General features: G+C 41.0%; 1 protein-coding gene and 1 pseudogene across 1 annotated transcript; both read left to right on the forward strand.

The window, feature by feature from the left end:
* The first annotated feature begins 5,638 nt into the window (after positions 1–5,638).
* On the forward strand, positions 5,639–15,202 carry NOB1 (NIN1 (RPN12) binding protein 1 homolog). Its single transcript, XM_051974704.1, has 9 exons — positions 5,639–5,750; positions 5,841–5,973; positions 8,852–8,985; positions 9,403–9,474; positions 9,631–9,765; positions 9,857–10,084; positions 10,716–10,813; positions 13,952–14,096; positions 14,570–15,202. The coding sequence occupies exons 1-9, from the start codon at positions 5,688–5,690 to the stop codon at positions 14,837–14,839; spliced, it is 1,278 nt and encodes a 425-aa protein (XP_051830664.1). The 5' UTR covers positions 5,639–5,687; the 3' UTR covers positions 14,840–15,202.
* A 1,302-nt stretch (positions 15,203–16,504) lies between these two features.
* On the forward strand, positions 16,505–18,704 carry LOC127546405 (cAMP-dependent protein kinase type I-alpha regulatory subunit-like; annotated as a pseudogene).
* Positions 18,705–27,380: the final 8,676 nt, after the last annotated feature.

Consider the following 27,380-nt stretch of genomic DNA (forward strand, 5'->3'; position numbering starts at 1 on the left):
GGTTGGCCGGGAGGTTCACCCACTCTATCACACTATCTTCTTGATAAAGGATTGCTGTGGGTGTCTCTTGTGTAGCAAAAACTGATATTTCCAACGGTTTTTGAGTGACTCTTTCAATCACATTGGATAAAGCCAGTTCAACTTCTCTCAAAGCCTCTTGAGCTTCTTTTGTAAGTTGGTGTGGTGAGTTTAAAGCACTGTCTCCCCTTAAAATGTCGTATAATGGTTGTAACTGATAGGCAGTCAAGCCTAATACTGGACACATCCATTGGCTATCTCCTATCAATTTCTGAAAGTCATTTAAGGTGTTTAGCTTCTCTGTTCTTAAGGAAAGTTTTTGTACTGTAAGCACTTTAGAATATACTTCATATCCTAAATATTGAAAAGGAGCATGTCTTTGAATTTTTTCTGGAGCTATGTGCAATTTGTAGTTTAGTGTTTCCATGGTCTTTTGTAGACATGCTTCTAACATTTGTTCCTTAGGTGCACATCCAAATATATCATCCATATAATGTAATAAGATAACTTTTGGAAATGCTTTTCTCACTAGAGTAAGAGCAGCAGCAACATACATTTGACACATAGTAGGGCTATTTTTCATTCCCTGTGGCAAAACTGTCCATTCATATGTTTTATAAGGCTCAGCTAAATTAACACTGGGCACTGAAAGGGCGAATCTTTTCATATCCTCCTTATCTAGAGGGATAGAATAGAAACAATCCTTGATGTCTATAACCCAAAGAGGCCATTCTCTAGGCAATTGAGTAGGAGATGGAAGTCCAGGCTGAAGAGTTCCCATAGTTTCCATCTGTTCATTTGCCTTTCTTAATCCTCCATTTTCCAGATTTCTTTCTTACAACAAATACTGGAGAATTCCAAGGACTTAGAGAAGGTTGTAAGTGTCCTTGGTCAAGTTGCTCCTGTACTATATTTAATAAGGCCTGAATTTTATCGTTACCTAAGGGCCACTGTTCTATCCACACTGGTGTATCAGTTTTCCATTGGATAGGAACAGGTGAAAGTGTTGGCAATCCTTCAACAGCAGCCCTGCCTAACAAACTGAAGTACTCATTTTTAATCCTAATTGTTGGAAAATGTCTCTTCCCCACAGATTGATGGGGATTTTTTTCAACTATAAAAGGAGTAAAAACTCCTGTTTCACCTTCAAAATCCATCTCAAAGGAGTAACACTAAGTTCAGCTGCTATTGATCCTCCTACACCAGACATGTAGGTATCTGCCTTAATCTTTGGCCAGTGACTGGGCCAGTTGGCAGCTGCACCAGCTAATGGTATGCCATTTACATAGATAGTGAGCATAGGTCAGTCAGCTGTCACAGCTGTTGTCCAGTATATTCCTGGATTTTGTTGCTTGGAGTCAGAATCTGGGTTACTATCACTAGATTGCTTATTAGGAGTGTGTATCAATAAACCTGATGCTACTACTTCTCCTGGTTGATAAGTCACACATTGTCTACCGTATTAGTAACTGGGATATTATCTACACATTCCCCAATTTCCCACATCAGTGTTATGGATGGACACTGTTTTGTTAGTACACTCAGGAGGTGAAATGGTCAAGCCTACTCTGCCTGGAGGCGAGGGATCCATAGGTTAGAGAGGAACAGATTTCACCTCTCCAGGGAGTATATCAGTTGTCCCAGCTGCATACAACTCTATTCTCCCCAGTTGTAATCCCTTTCTCCCATCAGATTGCTTTCTGGCTGGTTGATTGTGTAATCCCCTTCTCCCATAATATGGCTTCCTGGCTGATTGGTCATGTCTGGGTACTGGACTTCTAGGCACTCTCTGGGTGCACCACTGGCTGCCATCATGCTCCAAGTATTTTTTGTCTTGGGCCCTGGGGCTGGGCCCTCATCCCATTTCTCTGAATCAGTCTATATTCTGATGCCCAATGGAAGCCTCTGTTACATTTTGAACATGGGGTATTGGGTATTCTCCCACCCTGTTTTCTCACTCTGTCTCTATGCCAGCACTGAGTTTTCAGATGCCCTACTTTGCCACATTGAAAGCATTGACGCGTCTCTCTGGAAGTCCCTTGCCAAAAGGGATCCTGTCTTCCCATGTTCAAATCTTGGGAAGTCTGCATCATAGCCTGGCTTTAAAAGGCATTTGTGCCCACTGTGGCACAGAGTCTCATGATCTCCTCTAAAGGAGCATCCTTGCATAGTCCTAGTATAATTCTTCTACAAACCTCATTAGCATTTTCTTTAGCAAGTTGCCTTATCATAATGTCTATTACTGCATTTTCACCATTAGTTCATGCGACAGCTATCTGCAAACGTCCCACAAAATCAGCAAAGGGTTCATTTGGCCCTTGTGCAATTTTTGTGAAGGCTTCACCCTTGTGTTTTTACCAGGGAGAAAAGCCCATGCTTTGATAGCAGCAGCAGCAATTTGCTCATATGCTGCTAAGGGGTAATTAATGTGTACTGAAATTTCTGCATAAGAACCTACATCTGTTAGTTGGTCACAGGTGATTGGAGCATTAACTCCACTATGACTGCTTTGTTGGGCTTGTATCCTACAGAGCTCACTATATTCAGAAAGCCATAACAAGTTTTGTCCAGGTTCTAAGCATGTCCTTGCTATAGATTTCCAGTCCCTAGGGGTTAAGATTTCATAAGCCAAATTCTGTAATAACATCTTAATATAAGCTGCTGTAGCCCCATAAAGAGTGCAAGCCTTTTTCAGGTCTTTGAGGATTTCTATATCAAAAGGAGTATATCTTCTACTTTCTTGATCTGAAGTGTTAAACTGTTGAATCACAGGATACATTCCTATTTTTAAATCAGCTAAATTCTGCCCTTCTTCTGTGGCTTTAAGCACTGCCTTTTGCAATCTAGTCATAGGAGGGGGTGATTGCTGGGAGGGAGGTACTAGTGGTGTCACTGCCCCTCCCACTACTCCTCCCTCCATCCTGGAAGGTGAAGTAGATGGGGGCATGTTAAGAACCAGTTCTGGTTTGGGGGGGGTCAAATCACCACGCCCTTCATCCTCACTTAACTCCCCATGCCCTCTGGTGATATTGCTTTTAATATGTTCTTTGTCCTCCTTATTTTCCTCACACTGCCTCATCTGGCTGTTCTTAGAATTTTTCTTTTTTTCTATAACTTGCAGGATTCTTTAAGGCCAATTGTATTATGTTGTGTGTATAGAATGTTTCCTTGGAAATTGAATCAGGACCTTTATCATTGTAGTATTCATATAATTGCTCTCCTACCAGCTTCCAATTATCTAACGCCGTCTCCTCTTCTTTTAAAAACCAAAGGGACATGTGTTCTAATGTACCCAAGAATCTAATGATCTGCAAACAAATTACAATTAAGCCTTGTCCCTTGATCAACTTAAGCATGCTTTCTATAGCACCCCCTTGGAGTGGCAGTGGGGGTGGGGCTGGGGCTGGGGGAAGAATCTTTTCCCAATATCTCCCCCATTTTAGCTAGAAAATGTTACTAGAAAATGTTACTAGTTTAGACCTTAACAAAGTAATTTCCCTATTTGTCTATTAAAATACTCACCCTATTTCCTGGTCATCAGAGACTTCTTCAGTGAAATTAGGGTCCACATGTTGGGCACCAAATGTGAAGACCACATTAGTACCCTGGATACCTTAGAATCAGCTGGAGTCAGGATAAGCAAAAGTCCTTAGTCTTTATTCTTGGTCTTTAGAGGTAGGATTGAATTGCATGGAAGCAGAATCTCTTCAACCTCCTTCTCCCTTGTCTACCTCCAAAGTGACTCTGGCTAGTCTTACTCCACCCCCTAATCCAGGGGTCCTCAAACTTTTTAAATAGGGGGCCAGTTCACTTTCCCTCAGACTGTTGGAGGGCCGGACTATAGTAAAAACAACAACTTTATTTTGTGGGCCTTTAAATAAAGAAACTTCATAGCCCTGGGTGAGGGGGATAAACATCCTCAGCTGCTGCATCTAGCTCATGGCCATAGTTTGAGGACCCCTGCTAATCCCTCCTACAATCCTCTCTAAACACCAATCATCGAGCCAGCCCAGGATAGTGGGAAGGGCCATTTTCCAAGCATATGCTCATAGAGCATTGTGCAATCGGTAGTTAGCCTCAAGTGCTCGGCTGTCCTGACCTCAGTGCATCGACTCAAGAGTTCTAAGCCCATTACAGATGCCCATCAATTGGAGAATGGTTGGGTAAATTGTGGTATATGAATGTTATGGAATATTATTGTTCTGTAAGAAATGACCAGCAGGATGAATACAGAGAGGCTTGGAGAGACTTACATGAACTGATGCTAAGTGAAATGAGCAGAACCAGGAGATCATTATATACCTCAACAACAATACTGTATGAGGATGTATTCTGATGGAAGTGGATCTCTTCAACAAAGAGAAGATCTAATTCAGTTCCCATTGATCAATGATGGACAGAATCAGCTACACCCAGAAAAGGAACACTGGGAAATAAATATAAACTGTTTGCATTTTTGCTTTTCTTCCCGGGGTTATTTTTACCTTCTGAATCCAATTCTTCCTGTGCAACAAGAAAACTGTTCGGTTCTGTACACATATACTGTATCTAGGATATACTGTAACCTATTTAACATGGATAGGACAGCTTGCCATCTGGGGGAGGGGTGAAGGAAGGGAGGGGAAAAATCGGAACAGAAGTGAGTGCGAGGGATAATATTGTAAAAAATTACCCTGGCATATACTGTCAATAAAAAGTTATAATTACTTTTTTAAAAAATAAAAGAAAGAAAGAAAAAAAAGAAAAAAAAAAAAAAAAAAAAAGAAAATGTAGGCACGAATTTACCCATACCAGGGTTATAAGTACAGACTGGGGTAAGTGAGATAGCTTAGAGAGAGAGAAGGGGGGAAGAAATAGATGCTACATCCAAAGTTACTCTTCCTATAGGTGCTAAAATATAAATACCTAAATTAATAGAACACCAAAATGTAACATGAAATAATCCAATTTCAGAGAAACAAATGGAATTAGTTGTAAAAGAACTATCAATGGGGGAGAGAACAGTGATCCATATGCATTTATAGAAGTCTATCAAAATTTTAAAGAACAATTAATAACCACACTTCAAAAATTGTTCTTAAAAATTGAAAAAGAAAGCAATTTTCTAAACTTTTATGAGATATAGTCTGAGTATTTAAATCAATGATCAATCAATAACTATTGATTAAATGCCTGTTACGACTACTAAAAAATAAGTGCTTGCTACAGGAGAGTCATTTTCAGTCTTCCTGATCTATAGCTGACCCCTGGACCCAGAAGGCTCTGGAGGGGAAACTGAGGCAGGTGACCTTGCACAGCCCCCGTCACTGAAATCCAACCAGGGCATCAGCTCCCTGATGTCATGGCCCTTTTCCAGAACGAAGTTATAAACAACAGCTTATCCCCTGCCAAGCACGTGCCAGACCGGGAGATGCTAAAAACAAAAAATAAGAATAAAAAAATAAAGGAGAAAGGCCTGGAGATGCTAATAAGATGACGGAGTTGGACGGAGTCCCTTCCCACCAATGAACTTTCTCGAGGGAGGGAGTAGGCGGAGCCCTGCTTATCCTCCTCCAACCAGCAGGGGGAGACGCATTGAGGAAAGGTGCCGGGTTTGCTTTTCTCGGCCTCCTTCCGGCGCGGCGACAAATTGCGCATGCGCGGCGTGCTCGACGCTACGTCCTGTCAAGATGGTGCTGGTAGAGCACGTTGTGGCGGACGCCGGAGCCTTCCTGCGGGACGCGGCGCTGCAGGTAAAGGGATTTCGGGCGGGGAGGGGAGGGAGGAGAGGGATGGGGCGCCTTTCCGAGCGTGGGGTTCGCTGATCCTCAGATCCTCCGCAGGACATCGGGAAAACCATTTACACCATCAGGGAGGTGGTGACGGAGATCCGCGACAAGGCGACCCGGCGGCGCCTGGCCGTCCTGCCCTACGAGCTGCACTTCAAGGAGCCCTTCCCCGAGTACGTGAGGCTGGGTGAGTGCGGGGACCCTGGCCCCCTGCTCCTCCCCTCCCCTTTTCTTTTTCTCCCGCCTCCTCCCCGGTGCGGCCCCAGCTGCTCCCTCTCTCCTCCCGGGGTTCCTCCCTCGGGGCTCGGCCCCCAGTGCGGGTCAGGCTGTCAGCAGCTTGCCCAGGGCAGGGGGCCGAAGGGGAGGGTGGGCTCGGATCGGGTCCGACGTTTGACCCTGCTGGGCCTGGGGCCCGCCCGGGGCCCGCCGAGCTCCAGACCCCGCCCCGCCGCTTGGTCTCGGGTCCCAGGGACGTCTCAGCCCGGCGAGACCGAACTCACCCGCGCTCCCCCTTCCAAACTTAAAGTCGCCGCCGCCGCCGGTGACAGGAGTGACAGCGCAGAGGAAAAAGCGGGCGAAGGGCTAGGATAGTTTTCGGAAGAGAGAGGTTAGATAAGCGCTGAGGGTCTGAAAGAAGAAAGGGTTAGAAGTGAGGAGGGACAGTTCCGAGAACAGCCAGTGTCCACGTGGCCTGGAACGGAGAGTGAGTCAAGTGGAATGGCAGTGGGAAGGAAGGCTGGCAGAGGCGGTGGGTTCTAAGCCCCGGCCTGGGGACGGGCTGGTTTATGCCCCAGGCAGGGCTTTCCTTCCGCGGACCGTTTGTTGGGGGAGCGGATTTAGAGACGACACGGTCACACCTATGGCTTTGGGCGCTTGTTTGGATGGTTACAAAGTAAGCAGTGACCGGCTGTGTGAGTGGGCAACGGGACAATTTCTAGAGATGACACGGAAAGGCCCAACAGGACTTGGCAGTTGATAGACTCCAGGAGAAAGGGGGAGAGCAAGATTTTAAACTGGCTTACTGGGATCATTGGGCTTATAAAACGGGAAAGATTAGAAGCAAAGGGGACAACAATAAGTAGAGTTTTAGACTGTTGGATTGCAGGTGGGAACCGGATGTTCTGCAGTTAGCTGGTGAATGTAGTTTTTTCAGAAGAGAATTAGGGTTGGAAATAGACATTTCAGAGTCATCTGCATAGGATTGATTTTTTGTTTAATTTATGTTAATAAGATCACCAAGAGATAATGTGGAGCGATGGCAGTCCAAGGTAGTCATGGGGTACAACTTTGATTAGGGAATTACTAATAGATGAGAAACTGAGCTATGGACAGACAGAGGAGAGCCATGAGATGGTTCTCCATGAAAGCCAAGGAAGAGAGAATGGGGCAGTGTTGGGCGCCTGGGAAGAGATCGTGAATAAAGTTAAAGGAAAGTTAGCATCTCACCTTGTGTATTATTTTTAATAGAGTACTGAATTCAGGAGCCAGATTACCAGGAAAGGTAAGAAGTGAGCAGGTGGTATGGAACTAGCAATGAGAGAAGTTAATTCTAGTTAACAAAAAGGTACAGAAATTAGCTTGAGGGAGTGGAAGGGTCAAGTGAAGTGTGTGTATTTAAAATTAATCAGTAAGCATTTATTGGTAATGGTGACCTGTCAGGCACTGTGCTAATTGCTGGGATACAAAAGAGGCCAAAGATGATTGCTGCCCTCAAGGTGTTTACAATCTAGTGGGGAAGACCACATGCAAATAAATTTATACAAAGCAAGCTCTATGTAGAAAATAATTAATCAAGGAAAGGTACTAGAATTAAAAGGGATTAAGGAAGACTTTTGCAGAAAGTGGGAGTCTGGAGTGGAGGGAGGGAGAGCGTTCTAGACTAGGAAGATAGCCGCAAGGAACATCCTTATCCAGAGATGGAGTGTCTTGTTTGTTGAAGAAGTAGGAGGCCAGGATCTCTGGATGGAAGAGTACTTGTTGGGGAACAAGGAGGAAGACTGGAAAAAGCAAGAGAGGGCTAGTTTGTAGAAGGGGATGATTGGTCCACTAGATCTGGAAAGGTTGAAGATTGGGGATTGGAGGTAGAACTCATGGGACAACTCATTAGAAAACAAGAGGATACAAACAAGGGGCTGGTCAGGGCCGCCTTGTCCTGTGGAGCACAGGAGCACTGAAGGTCTTGAGCATTTTTGAGAGAGGAAAGCTTGTGATGGGCAATTTCCCTTCCTGGGGTAATGGATGACTACATTAGCTGAGAGGAGCAGGAAAAGTGTGGGCTTGAGAACAATTTGAATGGAACAGCTGCTGTTAGAAAGTCATCCTATTAAGTGTGGCACATTGGGGAATTAGAGAAGAAAGTTTGGGATAGATATTTAGGATTAAGAGAGTAACTGAGTCCCTGGGGTCACAGGATTATTTAATAATGTACAAGAGACTAGAAGTCAAATTTCTTGGTTCTTGGTTCATTGTTTTTCCTACTCTCTGTCATGTTGCTTTTTTGATCATGATGTCATGCAGTCCTAAAGCTAAGATCCCTAGATGATGAGCTTTTCTCTTCTTACCACTTGCCTTCTTCCTGGAAGAATGGAAAATTAAATTCTAGGCCTAAAAGCCTCTTTGACCTGGCTGGATGATACTAATTCTCCATTTCAGGATATAATTGAAACCAAAGAACTTTTCAAGTAAAACGCAAAACAGTCTTGAAATGGACAAAACCCTAGCTATAAGTAAAGGGGAAAAGGCTGTTTAGGACTTTTTTGTCCTAAAAATTTGTTTCCTTTAATTTCTTTTTTCCAAAAGTTCATTTTTTTGTTGATAGCTTTTGTTTTTGTGTGACCTACATTTCCAAATGAATCCTATTCTTTCTTTCTCCTAGAGTTCCATTTCATGCAGAAAAGAATAAAGAGAACCATTCCTCAAAATTAATGATTGAAAAACATTATTTGCAGTGTTATGTATTATTTTCCCAAAGATTTTAACTCTCATTTTGATATTTTTATCATTAGTTAATGTCTGTTGTCATCATATGCTTTTTTAACTAACAGTGATCATCTCCTTGTTTATAGTAACTGAATTTTCCAAAAAGACTGGTGATTATCCCAGCCTTTCAGCCACAGATATCCAGGTGTTGGCCTTGACTTACCAGTTGGAGGCAGAGCTTGTGGGGGTGGCTCACCTGAAGAAAGAGCCAGAAAAAAAGGTATGGGATCCATGCAAAAGAAGAATCATTTATCTTCTTTGGGGATGGTCAGGACAAACAGCTTTCTTAATTTTAATATGAACACATGCTAGGTCTATACTTCACTGCCCACAAGAATTGATAGATCAAAGTGATCATTTTGAACTGTTTTGGTGAATTGTGTGTTCCTGTTTGTTTAAAATTCTTCCTCATGGACTATAGAACAATATTATCTCCTATTTATAATAGCTGTGTCCCACCAAGTATAAATAAGTAACCTAATCGTCTTTTCACAGCCATCTGCCAAAAGGAGTGTAAATTGTAATTCTGGTTTTAGAGATGCTTTGTGTTCATTTGGGGGAGGGGGGAAGGGACAGATGTTGGCAGGTGTATATTCTTATTGTTTTCTTGCTCAGAACTGTCACTCTTATCCTGCAGGTTAAAGTGAGTTCATCAGTGCTACATCCAGAAAATCCTTTACATATTCCTGGTTTTCACCTGCCTTCTAAGGTAATCTTTTGTACTAGCTACTGAGAGGCTACAGGACATAACTCTCTAGGCAGTATTCATTTTGATTTTTATAGTCTATTGTGCTACAAATCTGCAAAACTGACTCATTTTTTAGAGTTTGCCATTCTCAAATCGTTTTCTTTGTAAAAATTTCAGCCCAAACTTCCAGAGGAAACAACAGTACATCATGTACCTCAAACTGTTGAATCTTCTGAGAACCCAGAATATAATTCCTTTCTATTCTGGAGAAATCCTTTGCCCAATATTGATGTTGATCTTCAGGAGTTGATGGTGAGTTTCTCCCCTGATCCAGCAGAGTAGTTTATATCTTCTCACACAGTCTTCCAATATTTTGGATTTTTGCGAATTCTTAATTTTCCAGACTGGAGAAGATCAATGTGTCCTAAGTGAGGAAGAAGAGAATGGGAGAATAGGAAAGAGCGGAGGTAGTGCTGAGGAGGATGAGGATGAAGGTGAGGATGAAGATGAAGATGAAGATGGAGGATGGATAACACCCAGCAATATTAAACAAGTCCAGCAAGAACTGGGACAGTATGACAGTCCTGACAATGTCCAGGTTGGCTGTGTAACCACAGACTTTGCCATGCAGGTAAGGTAAATAAACAAGCAATTTCTGAACTAAGCTTCTGAAGATTTACTACTCTAGATTGTGGCCCGCTTTTGCTGTGTCCAAGCACAGTTTTTTCCCTTGTAAAAGCCCATTGTTTAAAGAACATTTCATTCATTCACTTTCAGTCTTTGGGACTTGAATGCTTTGGAAATTGGGATCCAACCTAGTTAAATTGTTGTATAGACCAGTTTAAAGTTTTGATCCCTCATTCTAATTTTTAGTTGTTCATATTTCAAGGTTTGTGATATCTTTATTCTCGGTCAAATTTTGAAGAAAGTGTTTTGCCATAAAGACATTGTATTTGGTTATGAAAATATATGACTTACGTGTGTTAAGATTTTGCTAATTCATGAGCCCTTGAAAAACTGGTGATTCTGTTGATAGGGTCAGTCTTAGCCCTCACATACAAATTTTGAAATATAATTTGAAATTATAGAAATATCCATGCCCTTGTCTTCTGTCTCGTGTATCTGGTAAGGCATATAAAGCCCAGTTTTCTTTAGGAAACCCCGTTCAAGTGAGAATTGGGGGGCCACCTGTCCCTCTTCTTGCTGATTTGGTTCATTGGGCCACTATGAGATTCAACTTTGTTTGAACTTTCTGATTGCAGAATGTTCTGCTCCAGATGGGGCTCCATGTGCTGGCAGTGAATGGGATGCTCATCCGGGAGGCTAGAAGCTACATACTGCGTTGTCATGGCTGTTTCAAGTATGTAGAGTTCATTGAATTTCAGAAGAGAAAATGCTTGCTTTTGTAACTGATAACAGATCCCTCATTAATTGAAGTGAAATTAACTGAATATGAGTCTATTAGTGCAAAGTTAGTGTAGTGTTTGTATATGGCAATTCATGAAAGGACTGGAACTTAGTGCTGGCTTGATCATAATCTCTAAATCTCCACTAGGCCCATCTCGTATTGGGGGAAAACCATGACAAGACTTTCATCCCTTGATAGAATGAGGGCAAACAAAATTACAGTTCAGCATACACATATTTTATCCTTAAGTAATTAAAGATAGAATATTCAGTTTAATTGAATAAACAGAGATTGCACTATATATACACAAAACATTGTATTGAATTCTATGAACATTCAGCGTGGTGTGCCAGCCAATATGGGAGTAGTCAAGGAGTGGGAACACAAACAATAAGGTAACCATCAGGATGTGAAGAATGATTGTATGACATAATCCCTGCTCCCAGCTAAGAAAGCAACAGGGAGGCTGATAGTCTGGAGTCCTCACTTAGGAGATCCTTAAGGGTCCCAGAATCTTAAGTGCACACCTGGAAAAATGAAGCAAAATTTGTTACACTTTAGCATGGGGAGCTGCAGGCATTCTTCTCCCATTCATTTTGTAGATGGTGATAGAATATAACATAAACATATTTTAGTTCGTTGCTCTCATTTGAAGAGGAAGAAATTTAAGCAAATTCTTACTCAGATGAAGTGACATATAATAGGCTTTTTAAAAATAGTAACTAGTTGAGTGTTCAGGAATAAAAATCCCAGGGTGGTACCCAGTGGTTCACCTAGGCCTTTCCCATGTATAAGCTTTGAAGAGACAATGACGGGGACTCTCCAGGTCATAAATAAACTCTGTGATCCTTCCCTCCACTGTCCCCTGCAAGTCTAGCCTAGTACCTCTGTTAGTGAGGAGCAGTGACTGCCCTCTGGCACACACAACTGCCTACTTCCTAAGACAACTACTCTTTGTTTTTTGTTGCAATGGTATAACTGAAATTTATCTTTACCCAAAACCTCTTCATATCACTAATAAGTTTAATTCCCCAAAGTTGTACTCATTCTCCTGAGAACTTGTGAATTATCTACATTCTTAGAAAATCAGCTCTGGGCCTAAGAAATAAATGCTTACTCAAGTGTGTGAGCAGTCGTGGATCTACCCAAGAGGGCTACATGGCTTGCTGTGCTCGGTGGTGGCAATGACAGGGTTAGTCAGAGACAATACCTGCTTTCAAGGAGTTTACAGTCTAGGTAAGGGGACAGGCCACTATGGCACTTGTCATTGCATTGGAGACTTCTGAACCAGTAGTGTATAAGGACTCAGAAAATCATGGTAGTTGTGGGAGAGGGCCAGAGAAGACTTCCTGGAGGAGAGGACATTTGAATTGAGCTTGAAAGGAACTTGATGGAATTCAAAGCTTCCTTACGTTAATGGACCCAGAAAAGCAGTGACTGGTGTAAATGGCAGAGCTGGAGCTATAGTTGAGATCTTCTGACTCATTCTGGCATTCTTTTCTTTCTTTTTTTTTTTTTAATTTAATTTTATTTAATAATAACTTTGTATTGACAGAATCCATGCCAGGATAATTTTTATACAACATTATCCCTTGCAATCGCTTATGTTTCGTTTTTTCCCCTCCCTCTCCCCACCCCCCCCCTCCCCAAGATGGCAAGCAGTCCTATATATGTTAAATATGTTGCAGTATATCCTAGATACAATACATATTTGCAGAACCGAACAGTTCTCCCGCTGCACAGGGAAAATTGGATTCAGAAGGTAAAAATAACTCGGGAAGAAAATCAAAAATGCAAATAGTTCACATTCATTTCCCAGTATTCCTTCTTTGGGTGTAGCTGTTTCTGTCAATCATTTATCCATTGAAACTCAGTTAAGTCTCTTTGTCATAGAAATCCACTTCCGTCAGAATACATCCTCATACAATATCGTTGTCGAAGTGTATAATGATCTCCTGGTTCTGCTCATCTCACTTAGCATCAGTCCATGTAGGTCTCTCCAAGCCTCTCTGTATTCATCCTGCTGGTCATTCCTTACAGAGCAATAATATTCCATAACATTCATATACCACAATTTACCCAGCCATTCTCCAATTGATGGGCATCCATTCATTTTCCAGTTTCTGGCCACTACAAACAGGGCTGCTACAAACATTTTGGCACATACCGGTCCCTTTCCCTTTTTTAGTATCTCTTTGGGGTATAAGCCCAGTAGAAACACTGCTGGATCAAAGGGTATGCACAGTTTGATAACTTTTTGGGCATAATTTCTGGCATTCTTTTCAATCAGACCATGCCAGCTGCACCTTACTAAAATTCTGCATATTGTAGTGATTATGTAATCTCTTATCTGGATTCCCCATTATTTCCTCTTATAGACTTTATCAAAGATTCCTCAAACTCAATAATTATTGGATGAACTTTTAGATTCTCCACAACCCAGGCACACAATAGGTGAAGTAATACATAATACACATATGTTGTATAAAAAGAATATTTTTGTTGTTCAGTTGTTTCAGTTACTCTATTTTTGTGATGCCATTTGGGCCTTTTTTGACAAACCTACTGGAGTAGTCGTACATTTTCTTCCTCAGTTATTTTACAGATGAGGAAACTGAGGCAAACAGGGTTAGTGACTTACTCAGGATCATACAGCTACTAAGTGTCTGAGACTAGATTTGAACTCAGAGAGATGAGGCTTCCTGGTATCAGGAGCGGCACACTATCCGCTCTGCCACCTGGCTGCCAGAATAAGTGTTTTGCTCCTTAGAAATGTCTCCTAGCCTGATATTTAAGGGGTTTGGGTTATAAGAATTTGTCCCTTGAAGAATTCAGTGATAACATCACATATAATTTGTTAATCGTCTCCATTTTATAGTTATTGGAACATTTATGCCCAACTCCTAGAAGAATGAGGAGGGTTTTACTAGGTCTTTGGTATTGACACTTCTTAAAGAACTTTCACAAGCATCGTGGATAGATGTACCTGCCACCATTCAGCTCTTTAGCCACAAGCTTTTCCACACTGTTGTCTCCCACATGGGTAGGTTTGCTGCCCACAGCTCAAGCAGTTCTGTCCTTCTCTTCTAGGACCACCTCTGACATGACCAGGATCTTTTGTGCACATTGTGGAAATAGAACACTGAAAAAAGTGGCCGTGACAGTCAATGATGATGGCAGCCTTCACATGCACTTCTCCCGGAACCCCAAGGTGCTGAATGCGCGTGGCCTTCGGGTGAGTGCTCAGCCATTGCCTGCTTCATCAGAGCAAAACCTCGGGCTTGGCAGGAAGGGTTAGGGAGCTGACATGATCAGAGGCTCCAGAGCTTCAGTGGTCAGCACTGCTGGGACTTAAATTAACCGACAAAAATGTGTCTGTCAATCAGGAACAGTTGTTTGGCCAGGTTGTTTTGTGGTTGCCCGGGAAGGGAAAGGAGGCACAGGGCAGGAAGTTGGTGCCTGGGATGCGGTACAGAGACAGGGGAAGCCCATTCTGGCTAAGGGGAGCCTGGGGAGGACAGAATGAATGAGCCAGGGTTTCATGGGCAGTGAGCTGTAGGCTCTCTGCTGTACGTTCCCTCGTTCCCAAGAAGAGTGCAGGAGGGATTCTGGATTAATCTCATTCTGTCTCCTCTGCCACATCCACACTGGTCTCTGGCAGCAGGACTGCATTCCCTCCTCTCTAAGAGTCTTTCTCCTCCCGTGCAGTATTCACTCCCTGCTCCCAAAGGAGGGAAGCACGCCAACAACCCCCACCTGACGGAGGACCAGCCATTCCCACAGCAGCGTCTGTCCCGAAAGGCCAGGCAGAAAACCAACGTGTTCGATCCCGATTACATAGCGGGGGTATCTCCCTTTGTAGAGAATGATATCTACAGCCGGGCAGCCACACTGCAGATCAGAGACAGTGCGCTGGGCGCTGGAAGGAGGCGCTTGAACCCCAATGCTTCAACAAAGAAGTTTGTGAAAAAGAGGTGAAGGAAACGGGGGATCCCCAAGAACGAGGCTGAATGGCTGCCACTGCAGTGACCTTTCTCGGCTCTCTGCTTTCAAGAGCTTTTGCAAGGCAAGGATGGGGCAGGAGCTTGTGTGTGAATGTAGCCTTGCTGACAGTTCTATTATTATTTGGCAGCTGGGGCAGAACTGAATGTTGGCTTTATCACCAATGAATTCTGGGCCGCTCCTTGGCCTGATGATTTGGGCTGGCCCACCTCCCACTACTTTAAATGGAATTTGTAAAGGAAGGATGAATAGCGCCCTGCAGCACCTCTATATTCTCTTGTCCCTTTAAAGGGAGAATGCTGTCTCCTAGTATTTTTCTAATAAATCTACTCTTCATAAGTTTTGTGTTTTCACTAAGCATTTCTGGCAGCCAAAGGGGATTTCTGTGTCCCAGCCTACTCTTGGGTTATTTGAGTGCTTTAGGACCACCAAGAATTAAACTGCTGTGGGCACTGGATGAGATTTCTGTGCCTGCTTTAACGGTGCCGGACTAGCTCCTTCATCTCAGGGGTCCTTGGGTTTGGAAGGGTGGCGGGGCCTGGGGTCAGGAAAACCAGGGCTGGAGGCCACCTCTGGAATGATTTGTGTGACTATTAGTGGGAGGAGGCACTTCTCTGCCTTTGGGGGTGAGGACTGAGGTCACAAAGTGTGGCCTGGCAGGGGGAGCCGGACTGCGAGACCTCTGACCACTCAGGTCTGTGAAAACGGAGTAAAAAGTCTGTTATAAATGATTCAAGCCAACCTTACGTTTAGCTCATTATGCAGCGAATTATAGCATTTTTTGTACCCAAACGTCGAAGAAGGAAGATTGTCATCTTGCTAAGCTCTCCTGCTATTTCTAGGCCGATAGATTTAGTGCTGTAAGGGAGAACCTTAGCGGTCATCCAGCCCTAGACCCTTTGTCTTTTAAATCCAGGTGGGGCAGCAAGTCCAGGACTCTCTACTTCATTGTGGGAACAGTGATGAGGTCAGGGGTCAACTCTAACCGCCTCAGAACTGGTGAGAAGCTTTCTCGGACTCTCCCGAAACGCCACAAAGGGAGGAAGTGGTCAGCAGCTGTAGGTCACTTGTGGAGGAATATTGTAATGACCCCACTGGCTGAGGCAATTGGGGTGATGTTTTAAGTTAATACAAAATTCATCAGTCCCCCCAAAATAGAAGTTTCCACACACAGAGTATTCCCTAGATATACAAAGGTGAGAGCAAGATGGCTGCTCCACCCCAGGAGCTCAGACTCCGCCACAGGACAATGAACTTGTATTTGGAATGAGAGAGAAAAAAGAGACGTTCTAGATGATCCAAGGAACTGGATGAGGGAGTGAGCACATGAACCTGTGGGGATGAGGAAAGACTCCATGCTACTTGGAGAAGGGAGGCTCCACACCAGATGTGGGAGGTGGCAGCCAATCCAGGTAAGGGTTTGTGTGAAATCACCATGTTTGACACACCCTGTGTGTGTAAATATAGAGGGGAAAGGATGGAGAAGTAACAGCTTGTGAACAGGAGCCTTACCTGTCAGGTGGAGCAGCTTGTATGTCATCCTAGGGCCAGTGGGAGCCACAGTGGACATGGGAATCAGAACTTTCCCTCAGTAAGATGATTTTGTAAATGTTGGCGCTCTGAATGGACTAACTTGGAAAGATGCATTTGGCAGCTGCTTGGTTGTGGGAAAGCAATGGTACTTCAAGTTTTGACCGAGTGTTGAAGACAGTGACATCACCTACAGTATTCAGTTTGGGGCAGTGACAGACTCGAACAAGGGCAAATTTGGGATTTCAATGGGACCTCCACATAGAGATGTTTACCATGTAATTAGTCATATAAATGTGAAGAACAGCTGCGTGTATAATTCACTTAGAGTTGATCATTGAATACCCAAGAAATGATAACTTTGCCAGAGTTGAAAATAACCATCCTCAAATTCAGGGACTTCTTTAAAAGGATTAAATAGGATTAATTGAAGGCTCAGGATCAGTGATATGGGTAGGAAGAGACCCATGAAAAATAAAGCATTTATTATGTGCTAGGTCCTATGCAAAGTTCTGGGGGTAAAATTACCAAGCTAGCAAGGCAGCATCTGTCTGCAAGGATCTCCCTTTGTTGTTTTTTTTTTTGTTTTTTTTTTTGCTTATTTTATTTTATTTATTTATTTTTAAAATTTTTTTATTTTTTTAAATAACTTTTTATTGATAGAGGCAATTTTTTACAGCATTATCCCTTGCATTCACTTCTGTTCCGATTTTTCCCCTCCCTCCCTCCACCCCTTCCCCCAGATGGCAAGCAGTCCTTTACATGTTGAATGGGTTGCAGTATAAGGGATCTCCCTTTGTAATGAAGGAAGATAAAAGGAAAATTCAGAACGGTGTGGAGGAAGAAGGCTACTCTTTCAGGGACAAGAGGAGAAGCCTGAGAATCTCTATAAAATCAGGGGAAAATCTGATTTATCAAAGCTGGGGAAGCTAGGAATGAAGTCCAGATTTTCCAGTGGGTTGGAGATGATTGCGGAGGAGGCACTGTGCGAAGAAATCTGCACGAACTCTGATTAACCAGTGTCAGAGAGAGAGGGGAAAGTACCTAGAATTAGGGGATAAGCAACCACGTCCAGTGCCAGAGAGAGGCCAGGAAGGATGAGGAGTGAGGAAAGACCATTGAATTTAGCAATAAATAACTGGTAATCTTGGAAGGAATGATTTCAGGCAAGTGAATTCAGAAGCCAGATTACAGGGTGTTGGCAATTATGAGGGAGGAGAGAAATAGGGGGAATTTGAGTAGGGCCAGCTTTTTCCAGCTATGAAAGGAAGAGATACAAGAATATAAGTGGCGTAGGGAAGTCAAGGGAACATGGGTTTTTAAGGATGGGAGGGGTGGGGAGTACTTGTTCATCAGCAGGAGGGAAGTAGCATATAAAGAGAGGTTGAAAATTAGGAAAAGAAGTCATCATTAAAGGACTGAACCCTCAAAGGAAATGGGAAGGAGATCAAGGGCAAAGGGGCTTATGCAATGAATGAGTATGATTAAAAAGAAGAAAACTTAAAAAGAAGAAAACTATCAGTGCAGAGGTGTATACCGAGGAAGATGCTGCATCATATGTTAGAAAGGTTATTCCGAAAGATTACAAGACTATGGCTGCTTTAGCTAAAGCCATTGAGAAGAATGTATTGTTCTCACATCTTGATGACAACGAGAGAAGTGATATTTTTGGTGCCATGTTCCCAGCCTCCTTTATTGCTGGAGAGACTGTAATTCCAGAAGGTGATGAAGGAGATAACTTCTATGTGATTGATCAAGGAGAGATGGATGTCTATGTCAACAATGAGTGGGCAACCAGTGTTGGAGAAGGAGGGAGCTTTGGAGAACTTGCCTTGATTTATGGAACTCCTAGAGCAGCAACTGTCAAAGCTAAGATAAATGTGAAATTATGGGGCATTGACTGAGACAGTTACAGAAGAATCCTTATGGGAAGCACATTGAGAAAGCGGAAGATGTATGAAGAATTCCTTAGCAAAGTTTCTATTTTAGAGTCTCTGGACAAATGGGAGCGTCTCACAGTAGCTGATGCATTGGAACCTGTTCAGTTTGAAGATAGGCAGAAGATTGTAGTGCAAGGAGAACCAGGAGATGAATTCTTCATTATCTTAGAGGGTTCAGCTGCTGTGCTACAGCGTAGGTCGGAGAATGAAGAATTTGTTGAAGTGGAAGATTGGGGCCTTCTGATTATTTTGGTGAAATTGCACTTTTGATGCCATTTTCCATTCCAAATCTATTGGAATTATCTTGGATCGCCACATTGCTTAGAAGGGCTAAATCTATCATAGTTGATCATCATATAATTTTTCTGTAACTGTGAACACATTTTTCAATTTAATTCAAGAAACATATTAAATATTGACTACAAGCACTATGAAAAACAATGGTGATTTAAAGACAAAAATGAAGCAGTCTTTGCCCTTAAATGGCTTATATTCTACTATCAACATCCACAGACAAGTGAATATAAAGAATGTACAGTATAATTTCAAGAGGAAGAGAATATTAACTCCTAGGCACCTCAGGAAAGGCTTCAAGTAGGAGGTGGCAAATGAGCTCGTTAATTTACTTTCTCTATCTTTAATGTAATATCTCTTAAAAATTCACAAGTAATTAAAAATAAATTCATTTCTTATTTTTAATATTCATTTTTCTGAAGCAATTGAGGCTGAGTGATTTGCCCAAGGTCTAAAGATTGGATTTGAATTCAGATCTCCTGACTCAAGGGTAGGTGCTTGTATCTACTGTATCACCTAGCTTCTCGTTTAGCATTTTTTCTTTTTCTTTTTTTTTTTTTTTTTTTTTGGATTAAAGCTTTTTTATTTTCAAAACATATACATAGATAATTTTCAACATACACTTTTGCAAAACCTTGTGTTCCAAAATTTTTTTTCTTCCCTTCCATCCACCTCCTCCCCTCGATGTAAAGTAATCCAATACATTAAATATTAACACTTATTTTAAAATTTTCTTTTGGATTCTGAATTCTTTTCCTCCTTCCTACTATTACCTCACCTATTGAGAAGGTAAGTAATGTGATATCAATATACATGTAGTTCACAAGTTTTTGAATCAGAACTATAACTATCTGGATCCTTCTAGGGTGGAGTTGTTCAAACAAAACAGCTTCAAGGTGTCTGATATCATTCATTTTCATTAGCACCTTGGAGAATTTACCTGGAGAATCACATACTTTCTGCTGCTTTTATCTCATTCTCCTCCCAACATATTTCTGACAGAGAGACTCTTCTCCAGCAAATTGTCATTTTAGGAGCCATGGAAAGCTTGATGTCAATATTGGAATTTCTAGGGATGATTCCTGGTAGAGTAGAATCCCTGGATTCATTTCATGTTATCTAGTAACATCTGAGGAATAAGGATCGTATCTGAGCCACTGTTTGTAATGTTCTTCTCTAAAATATAATGTTCTCTTCTCTAAATTAAATCGTTCTCTGGGAGCAGGTTTCTCGGGGGGCTTCTGGAGCAGCCTTAGTTTCAGTTCAGAGTAATAATGACCTCAAATGCAGCCAGCTGTTAAAAATTCAGATCCTTTATTTTCTCCTTCAAAGTCTTGAATCTTTAATTTTTTTAATTTTAAATTTAAATACAAAATGAGAAAAGAAAAAAAAAATTACCATAAACACAGCAGACAATAAGAGAAGGTTCAATATAAAACAACGTCTCCAATTCCAGAAAATCTTTATAATAAATAACTACATATTGCTTAGAAAGCTACCCACTTATCTTTTTTTCCTTGTTTTTCTTTTGTTCTCTGTGCACTTTTTGCTTTTTTTCTCCTCCCCTCCACCACCACCCTAAAGAAAGCCATAATTAAGTGTGGAAACATCAGTTTTTTAAAAAAGTAAAAAGTCACAGAAGTAACGAGAAGTTTTGAACAGTTACTATGGGGAATGTTGACAGAAGTGATCAGGGCTGGGAAAAGAAGCATCAGTTCACACCAAGGGGGGGCATGTAGACTGAATCATATATTTGTGGTGGGCTTACCCAGTCAGCAGTGCTGGGAGATCCTTCAGGGGCATTCAGCAGCACATCTGTGACCAGAAATACCCACAGACCTCAAGGAGCAGGATGGAGAGACAGCTACCATCCCCTCAATCAAGTCAGACTTTGGAAATGACCATTTACTGCCATAAAATGACCACAGGAACAAATCTTTTTGATCAAAACAACCTTGGGAAAGAAGGCTCTAGCTAGAGAACAGGAGAGGGCCTCTGGAGGACAATCAACCTTCCTTTTGCAGATGAAGAAAAAGGCACAATGACAGTAAGTCACACAGGTAATAAGTACTGAGGAAAGATTCGATCCTGGATATTCCTGACTGCAATTTCAGGAGTCTATCCTTGCCCTTCGTTCTAATACAATGTCCTTGCCAGCATTTTTTTTTTTTTTTTCCACCACACCATGGATCACTATCTTCATTAACCAGATTTCTGTCCATTTGCTGCACACTGACTGGCTTCTGCCATCCCATTGCCCTTGTCTACTTCTTCCCAGCACTGGAAATTAGACTTCTGGAAATTTCTCTTGGGGTTTGGGTCTAGTTGCCCGATCCTGCTTCCAGTTTTGAAAAGTAAAATATAGAAGAGGACAAACATGTTCAGATTAGACTTTTTTTAATGGAAAGGAATTCAAAAGGCAAATGTCTGCCACCAGATGGAGACATGTTGCATTTGTCAGTGGAAAGAGGGAACTTCTAGCAATGAATGCTTAGTAAGAGGGATAAAAGAATTAAGGGAAGCACCTACTCTGTAGTAGAAACTACTACTTGCTTGACGGATAGTAACTCATTTGAATCTCAACAACTTAATGAGGTAGGTGCTATTTTTATCCCATTTGAGGAAACTGAAGCAATTAGATTAAATAACTTGACCAGGGTCATACATTCAGTAAAAGTCTGAGGCTGTATTTAAATTCATGTCTTTCTACCTCCTTGCTTAAAATATTAAGGAAATTTCCTTATTTTCAGCCATGAACAAGTACCCCCATCCTATTTCCCTTGATTTCCTTCAGTCCTCCAGCTATAGTCTTGTAGCTCTAGCTTTCATGGCCAAACTCCTAGAAAAAGCTGGCCCTATTCAAATTCCCCCTATTTCTCCCCTCCCTGGTGTGAGCTGTTCTTTTTCTTCTCAGCCCCGATCACTTTTGTCAACATTTCCTGTCTCCGGGCTTAATCCACTGTGCTTTTTGCCTTTAAAGCAAATATTAATTATGTAATAAGATGGGTATATGTCCACAAGGACTATAGAATTTAGAACTGCAAGATCCATTAGAGACCATCCAGTATGTCCTTTTTGCTTTATAGAGGAAGAAATTGAAACCTAGAGAGATTAAATAGATCTGGTCCTCTTTGACTTGATCCATTTTCCTTTCCCATCACACCATCCTCCTTTCCCTCCCAAATGTGGCTTGTAAGGGAAATGAGCAAATCAACAAATAGAGATAGAATAAAAAGTGGACTCTAAAATAACCTACACAAATACACAAAGACAATTAAGGACTCATTTCTAAAATCTATAAGGAGTCAATTCAAATTTAAAAGAACAAGAGCCATTCCCTAATAGATAAATGGTAAAGGTATGAATAGACAGTTTTCAAAGGAACATGTCCAAACTGTCAACAGATAATCTGGAAAATTGTTGTAAATAACTCATAATTAGAGAATTGAAAATCAGTGCAACTTTGAGGTTCCACCTCATACCCACCAGATTAACAAAGATGATGAAAAAGACAAAAAACAAACATTGGAGGGAAGGGCTGAAGGAAAAACATATGCTAAAGTGCTGTTTGGTGTAGCTATGGCTTGGTCCAACCATTCTGCAGAGTTATTTGGAGCTACCAAACTCTTCATCTTCTTTAACCAAATGTTACCTCTCCTGGCCCAGAACCCTTCTAGACATTAAAGAAAGAGGAAAGGGATCCATATATACAAAACATGTACAAAAACACTACACCAGCTCTTTTTAAGATGTCAAAGGACTGGAAACTGAGTATTCATCAATGATGGAATGGCTAAAAAAATTATGAACATGACAGAGGAAGCAACAGTTTCAGAGAAATTGGAAAGATGAATGTGAATTGATGTCAGGTTAAGTGAGCAGAACTAAGAATTGGACAGTAACAACTTTAGAGATGTTTTTGCAAAGCAAATGAACTTAAGTGACTTGCCTAGAGTCACACAGCTAGTAAAATGTTAACTGTGTGCCTAAATTTAAACTCAGGTCCTCCTGACTTCAGGACTGGTGCTCTATCCACTGGGCCATCTAGCTTCCCCTAAAGCAAAAAAACTTAAATTCTCAGATAAATATTCCCCTGGAATTCCAGAGGACCAATGATAATATATGCTACACAGCTCACAAGAGAGAGATGATGGAGTCAATATGCAGACATAAATTTTTGGATATGGCTAATATGGGAATTTGTATTGCTCAACTTAAGGCATATTCTTTAGAAGAGATTTTATTCTTTTAAATTAAGAAATGGGATGGGAGGAGAAGAAAGAAAAAAAAATACCCCTTAATTGGCAAAGAAAAACAATGAGTGCCCAGAAAATGGAATATACAGGATGAAGTTAGGGATCATTTTACTAGAGCAAATTATATGAAATAAGGTCAGAAAGGCAGACAGGAAGCAAACAGTAGAGAGCTTTAAATTCCATTCTGAGAAGTTGTTTTCTTCCTGGAGACAACAGGCTAAATTCTTTTTACCCAAGTGCCCTTATATAATAAAATTTTAGCTTAGCCGAAGGTATTCTTGCAATCCCAGCAAAACAAGATTCAATCCATTGAACAATCCCATGGAGTCCACTATAATAGGATATTTTCTTTCTCTAATAGCCATCTTGACAGTGAAAAGAGGAAGTAAGGCTAGGGAGATGATTTAAAGTGGGAGATCATATTATATTCTTCCCAAATGCAGAGAGCTGCCCCCTCCAGGGAAACTTGGCTGGTATCCACAGGAACCATATCAAGGGACAACAAACTTCTGAATTCCCCAGATACACCAGATGGGAGCTCTGGGTGACTGTACCAGGTCCATCATCTATGTCTCAGAGAAAAGCAAAGGGGCTTTGGGGACTCTTTGTGCAAGAAAGATGCTGTGCCGCATGGACACAGAGCATTACCTGGAGCCTAATGAGGCTGTTTATATTCTCTGATCAGGAGGAGGGGGGAGGGGAGCCAGAGGGGACATGGATGGGGGGACTCAGGAGAATTCCTCCACCCCCTGCTTTTTTATTTCTGGCTATGGATAACAAGTGCCATCAACAATGCCTGCATAAGGCTAAATGGTCTTGAGCAGCACCCTGGGGAAGAAGGCCTCAAAGGCTTCTTCCATTTTCAGTAATCACACTACACCAAGAATATTCCAGCTGGGACATATTATATACACAAGCCTCTGCTACAGCCCAATGAAGCAGGACACCGAGAAATGATATAATAATAATAATGAATAATAATGTCTGACATTTTATACGGCATCTTAAGGTTTGTATAACTCTCCATATACATTATGTCCTTGGATCCTTAAAACAATCCTACAATTGTCCCTTCGGGTATTTGAAGAATCACAGCATTTCAAACTTGGAAGAATGATAACATTAAAAGAATCCCCACCGTAATACATCTGGCAAATGGTCAGCCAGTCTTTCCTGGGAGCCCTCTGGTGATAGGTCCCACAATCTCCCAGGGCAACCCATAGGGATCCACAGAAACCAGGGAAACACATTCTCCTTTTGGACATCCATAATTGCTAGAAAGTTCTTCTTTTCCCTTAAAAATGTACGTGTGTGTATTTATATATGTATATATGTATATATATAATTTAATTCAAATTGCCTTCTTAATGAGAACAGAGGGAGAGAACTTAAAATTTTAAAAAACAAATGTCAATTATTTTTAGATGTAATTGAGGAAAATAAAATAAGAATTTACATATATATATATTTTGTTCATAACACCAAAAAAAATGAACTTTTCCTTTTACAAAGTAGAACATTTAAAAACTGAAAATCTAATATAAAATAAATTAAATCTCTAGAAGTTTTTCATTTCATGGGCTGCCATGAAAACCCATGAAAACATTGCACAAGACAAGGAGGGATGAAGGTTGCAATCTGGGAAACTGAAGGAAATATTCACATGGATGAGATTAGAGATCTGTGGCAGCATGGTACAGACCAGTAACTGGGGTCAAAAGACCTGGATAGAAATCCTATCTCTGATGCTCTCTAAATGTATAATGGGCAAGTCACGTGACTCTCTGCATCTCATTTTTCTCAAAAATAAAGAGTTGGCTTGGGTGGCTTCTTCTAGGTCTTTTAAAGGTCATCTTCATTGCTATATCTTCCTGATAACCATCCACAAACGTCTTCTCAAGAGAATACTTGTAAGAAAGCATATTTAAACAAAACAATTGAGCCAGTTGCTCTGGTCCGACAATGTATGTCTCATTCTGGACCTCCTAGTCCAGAACACCTCTCGTGAGAGATGGGAGCTGGGATGAGTTAGAGTAGATTGCTAAATTTTCAGTGTGAGCATTTACACCTAGAAATTGGCAAATGCTTCAAATTAAGGCTTGATTTATTGTTTTGTTGATCTCAGCAGGAAGGTCTAGGAAAGCCTTCCTTTTTATCTTCTTTTAAACATATTTCCACATTTACTATGTTGTGCGAGAAAAATCAGACCAAAGGGGAAAAAAGACAAGAAAGAAAAAAACAAAACAACAAAAAAAGCAAAAATACTATGCTTTGATCCATAGTCAGTCTACATAGTTCTCTCTCTGGATGCAGATGGCATTTTCCATTCCAAATTTATTGGAATTGCCTTGATCCATAGTGGATTATTACATAATCTTGTTACTATGTACAGTGTTCTCTTGGTTCTGCTCAATTCACTCAGCTTCAGTTCACGTAAGTCTTTCTAGATTTTTATGAAATTAGCCTGCTCATCATTTCTTGTAGAACAATAATATTCCATCACATTCATATACCATAAGTTATTCAACCATTCTCCAACTGAAGGGCATTCACTCAGTTTCCAGTTTTTTGACATTACAAAAAGGGCTGCTACAAATATTTTTGCCCATGTGGGTTCTTACTCATCATTTCTTATAGAAAATGATATTCTTATTCAGCCATTCTCCAACTGATGGGCATCCACTCAATTTCTAGTTCCTTGCCACTACAAAAAGCTGCTATAAACATTTTTGCACATACCGGTCCCTTTCCCTTCTTTAGTATCTCTTTGGGATAAAGGCTCAGTAGAGACACTGCTGGATCAAAGGATATGTGGTTTGATAGCCCTTTGGGCATAATTCCATTTTGCTCTTCAGAATGGTTGGATCATTTCACAGCTAGGAAAGGCTTCTTGTAGAAGGGACTTTAGTTAAGACTTGGAAAAAATTGGGAAAATCAGGAGATGGAAATAAAACAAGAGAGACACGTTTCTGAAAGATAGTTCAGAGTTAGAAGACAGAATATGTGTGTGAGGCCATTGACTACCAATCACAGAGTACTTTGAAAGAGGAGCTAGAGTAAGAAGACCCCAAAGTTAATCCACTTTCTGCAAGTAGTCTCTCCTGGTCCCTTTTAATGTCGGTGCCTTCCATCTATTGATTCTCTCTCTTTTTTGTTGCATATGTACATAGTTGCTATATACTATAGCTTGTTACATATTGTCTCCTGTATAGACCGGTAGCTCCCAGAGAGCAAGTTCTGACTTTGCCCTCCCCTGTATCCTCAGCACTTTGGATGATGACTGACAGAAGGTAAGAGCTTGTGGGCTCTACTTGTTACAAGTATGACATTTTCCTCTAAAAAAACCCAATAAAATATATTTTGTTTCCATTACCTGAGAACAAGATATGATCTGAAAGCATTCAAGTCTCTGTCTTGCAGCTAATGTTAACACCATGCTAAATGATTACCATGTTTTACATGGTTTATATAGAAATGTTTTACATGATTTCACATGTATAAGTGATATCATCTTGCTGCCTTCTCAGTAAAAAGACTGAAGGGAGAAAGAGAATTTGGAACTCAAATTTTGAAAAAAATGTTTTAAAAAATATTCTTCTCATGTAACTGGGAAAAATAAAAAATTTTTAATGAACATTATTATATTATATTTTATATAATATATAAATATAATTATTTTTAAAAAATAAATAATTAACCTATTTTAAGCTGAGGGATAATATGAGAACCACATGGTTCTCTCCTCCTTTTTTTTTTGGTTTGTGTGGGGGTTATATCAAACAAAAAAAATTAGAAGTATGGTCATAATCTCTCTGAGCCAGTTAGGAAAATTATTAACATCTAGGTGGTGTGGCTGTCTGCTTTAGTCTACATTTATCTCTATCTAGTTTACCACTTGCTTTTTTGTGGTTAAGGCAAAACTCAGATTATCGGAAGTGTTTAGGAAAGCAGCAAAGAATATTACCTATCTGTTACTAGACAGCCCGTAGAATAGAAGGTGGGGGAAAAGTTGACCTTTTCTTGGAATTTTTTGGTGTGTTTGAAGAATGGGGACAGTTGCTGAATTCAGCTTGAGTCTCCTGCTTTGAGATACCCTCATCTTAAATGTAAAGAGACTCTTTACCAGGTTGGCCAAATGGTGTCGAATTTCCTATTTATAGCTATTAAATTATGGCTTTATAGAGTGGTGCAATCTTTACTCATTGGGGGAGTACATTCAGTGATGAAGTTATCAGTCCTTAAAGTATTAAAGCAAATGCAAAGTTCTACATTTGGGTTCAAATGCAATTTACAAAACTCCTTGATATGACTTTTCAGTTGAAACTTTTAATCTCTACATCTTTCATTAATCTAATCTAATCAACGGTTTTTGAGCTCAGAATTTTTTTTTTCTGAGACAATTGGGGTTAAGTGTCTTGCCCAGGGTCACACAACTAGGAAGTGTTAAGTGTCTGAGGCCAGATTTGAACTTAGGTCCTCCTGACTTCAGGGCTGGCG

This window comes from Antechinus flavipes, chromosome 2, assembly GCF_016432865.1.
Source record: "Antechinus flavipes isolate AdamAnt ecotype Samford, QLD, Australia chromosome 2, AdamAnt_v2, whole genome shotgun sequence".
Classification (NCBI taxonomy): Eukaryota; Metazoa; Chordata; class Mammalia; order Dasyuromorphia; family Dasyuridae; genus Antechinus; species Antechinus flavipes.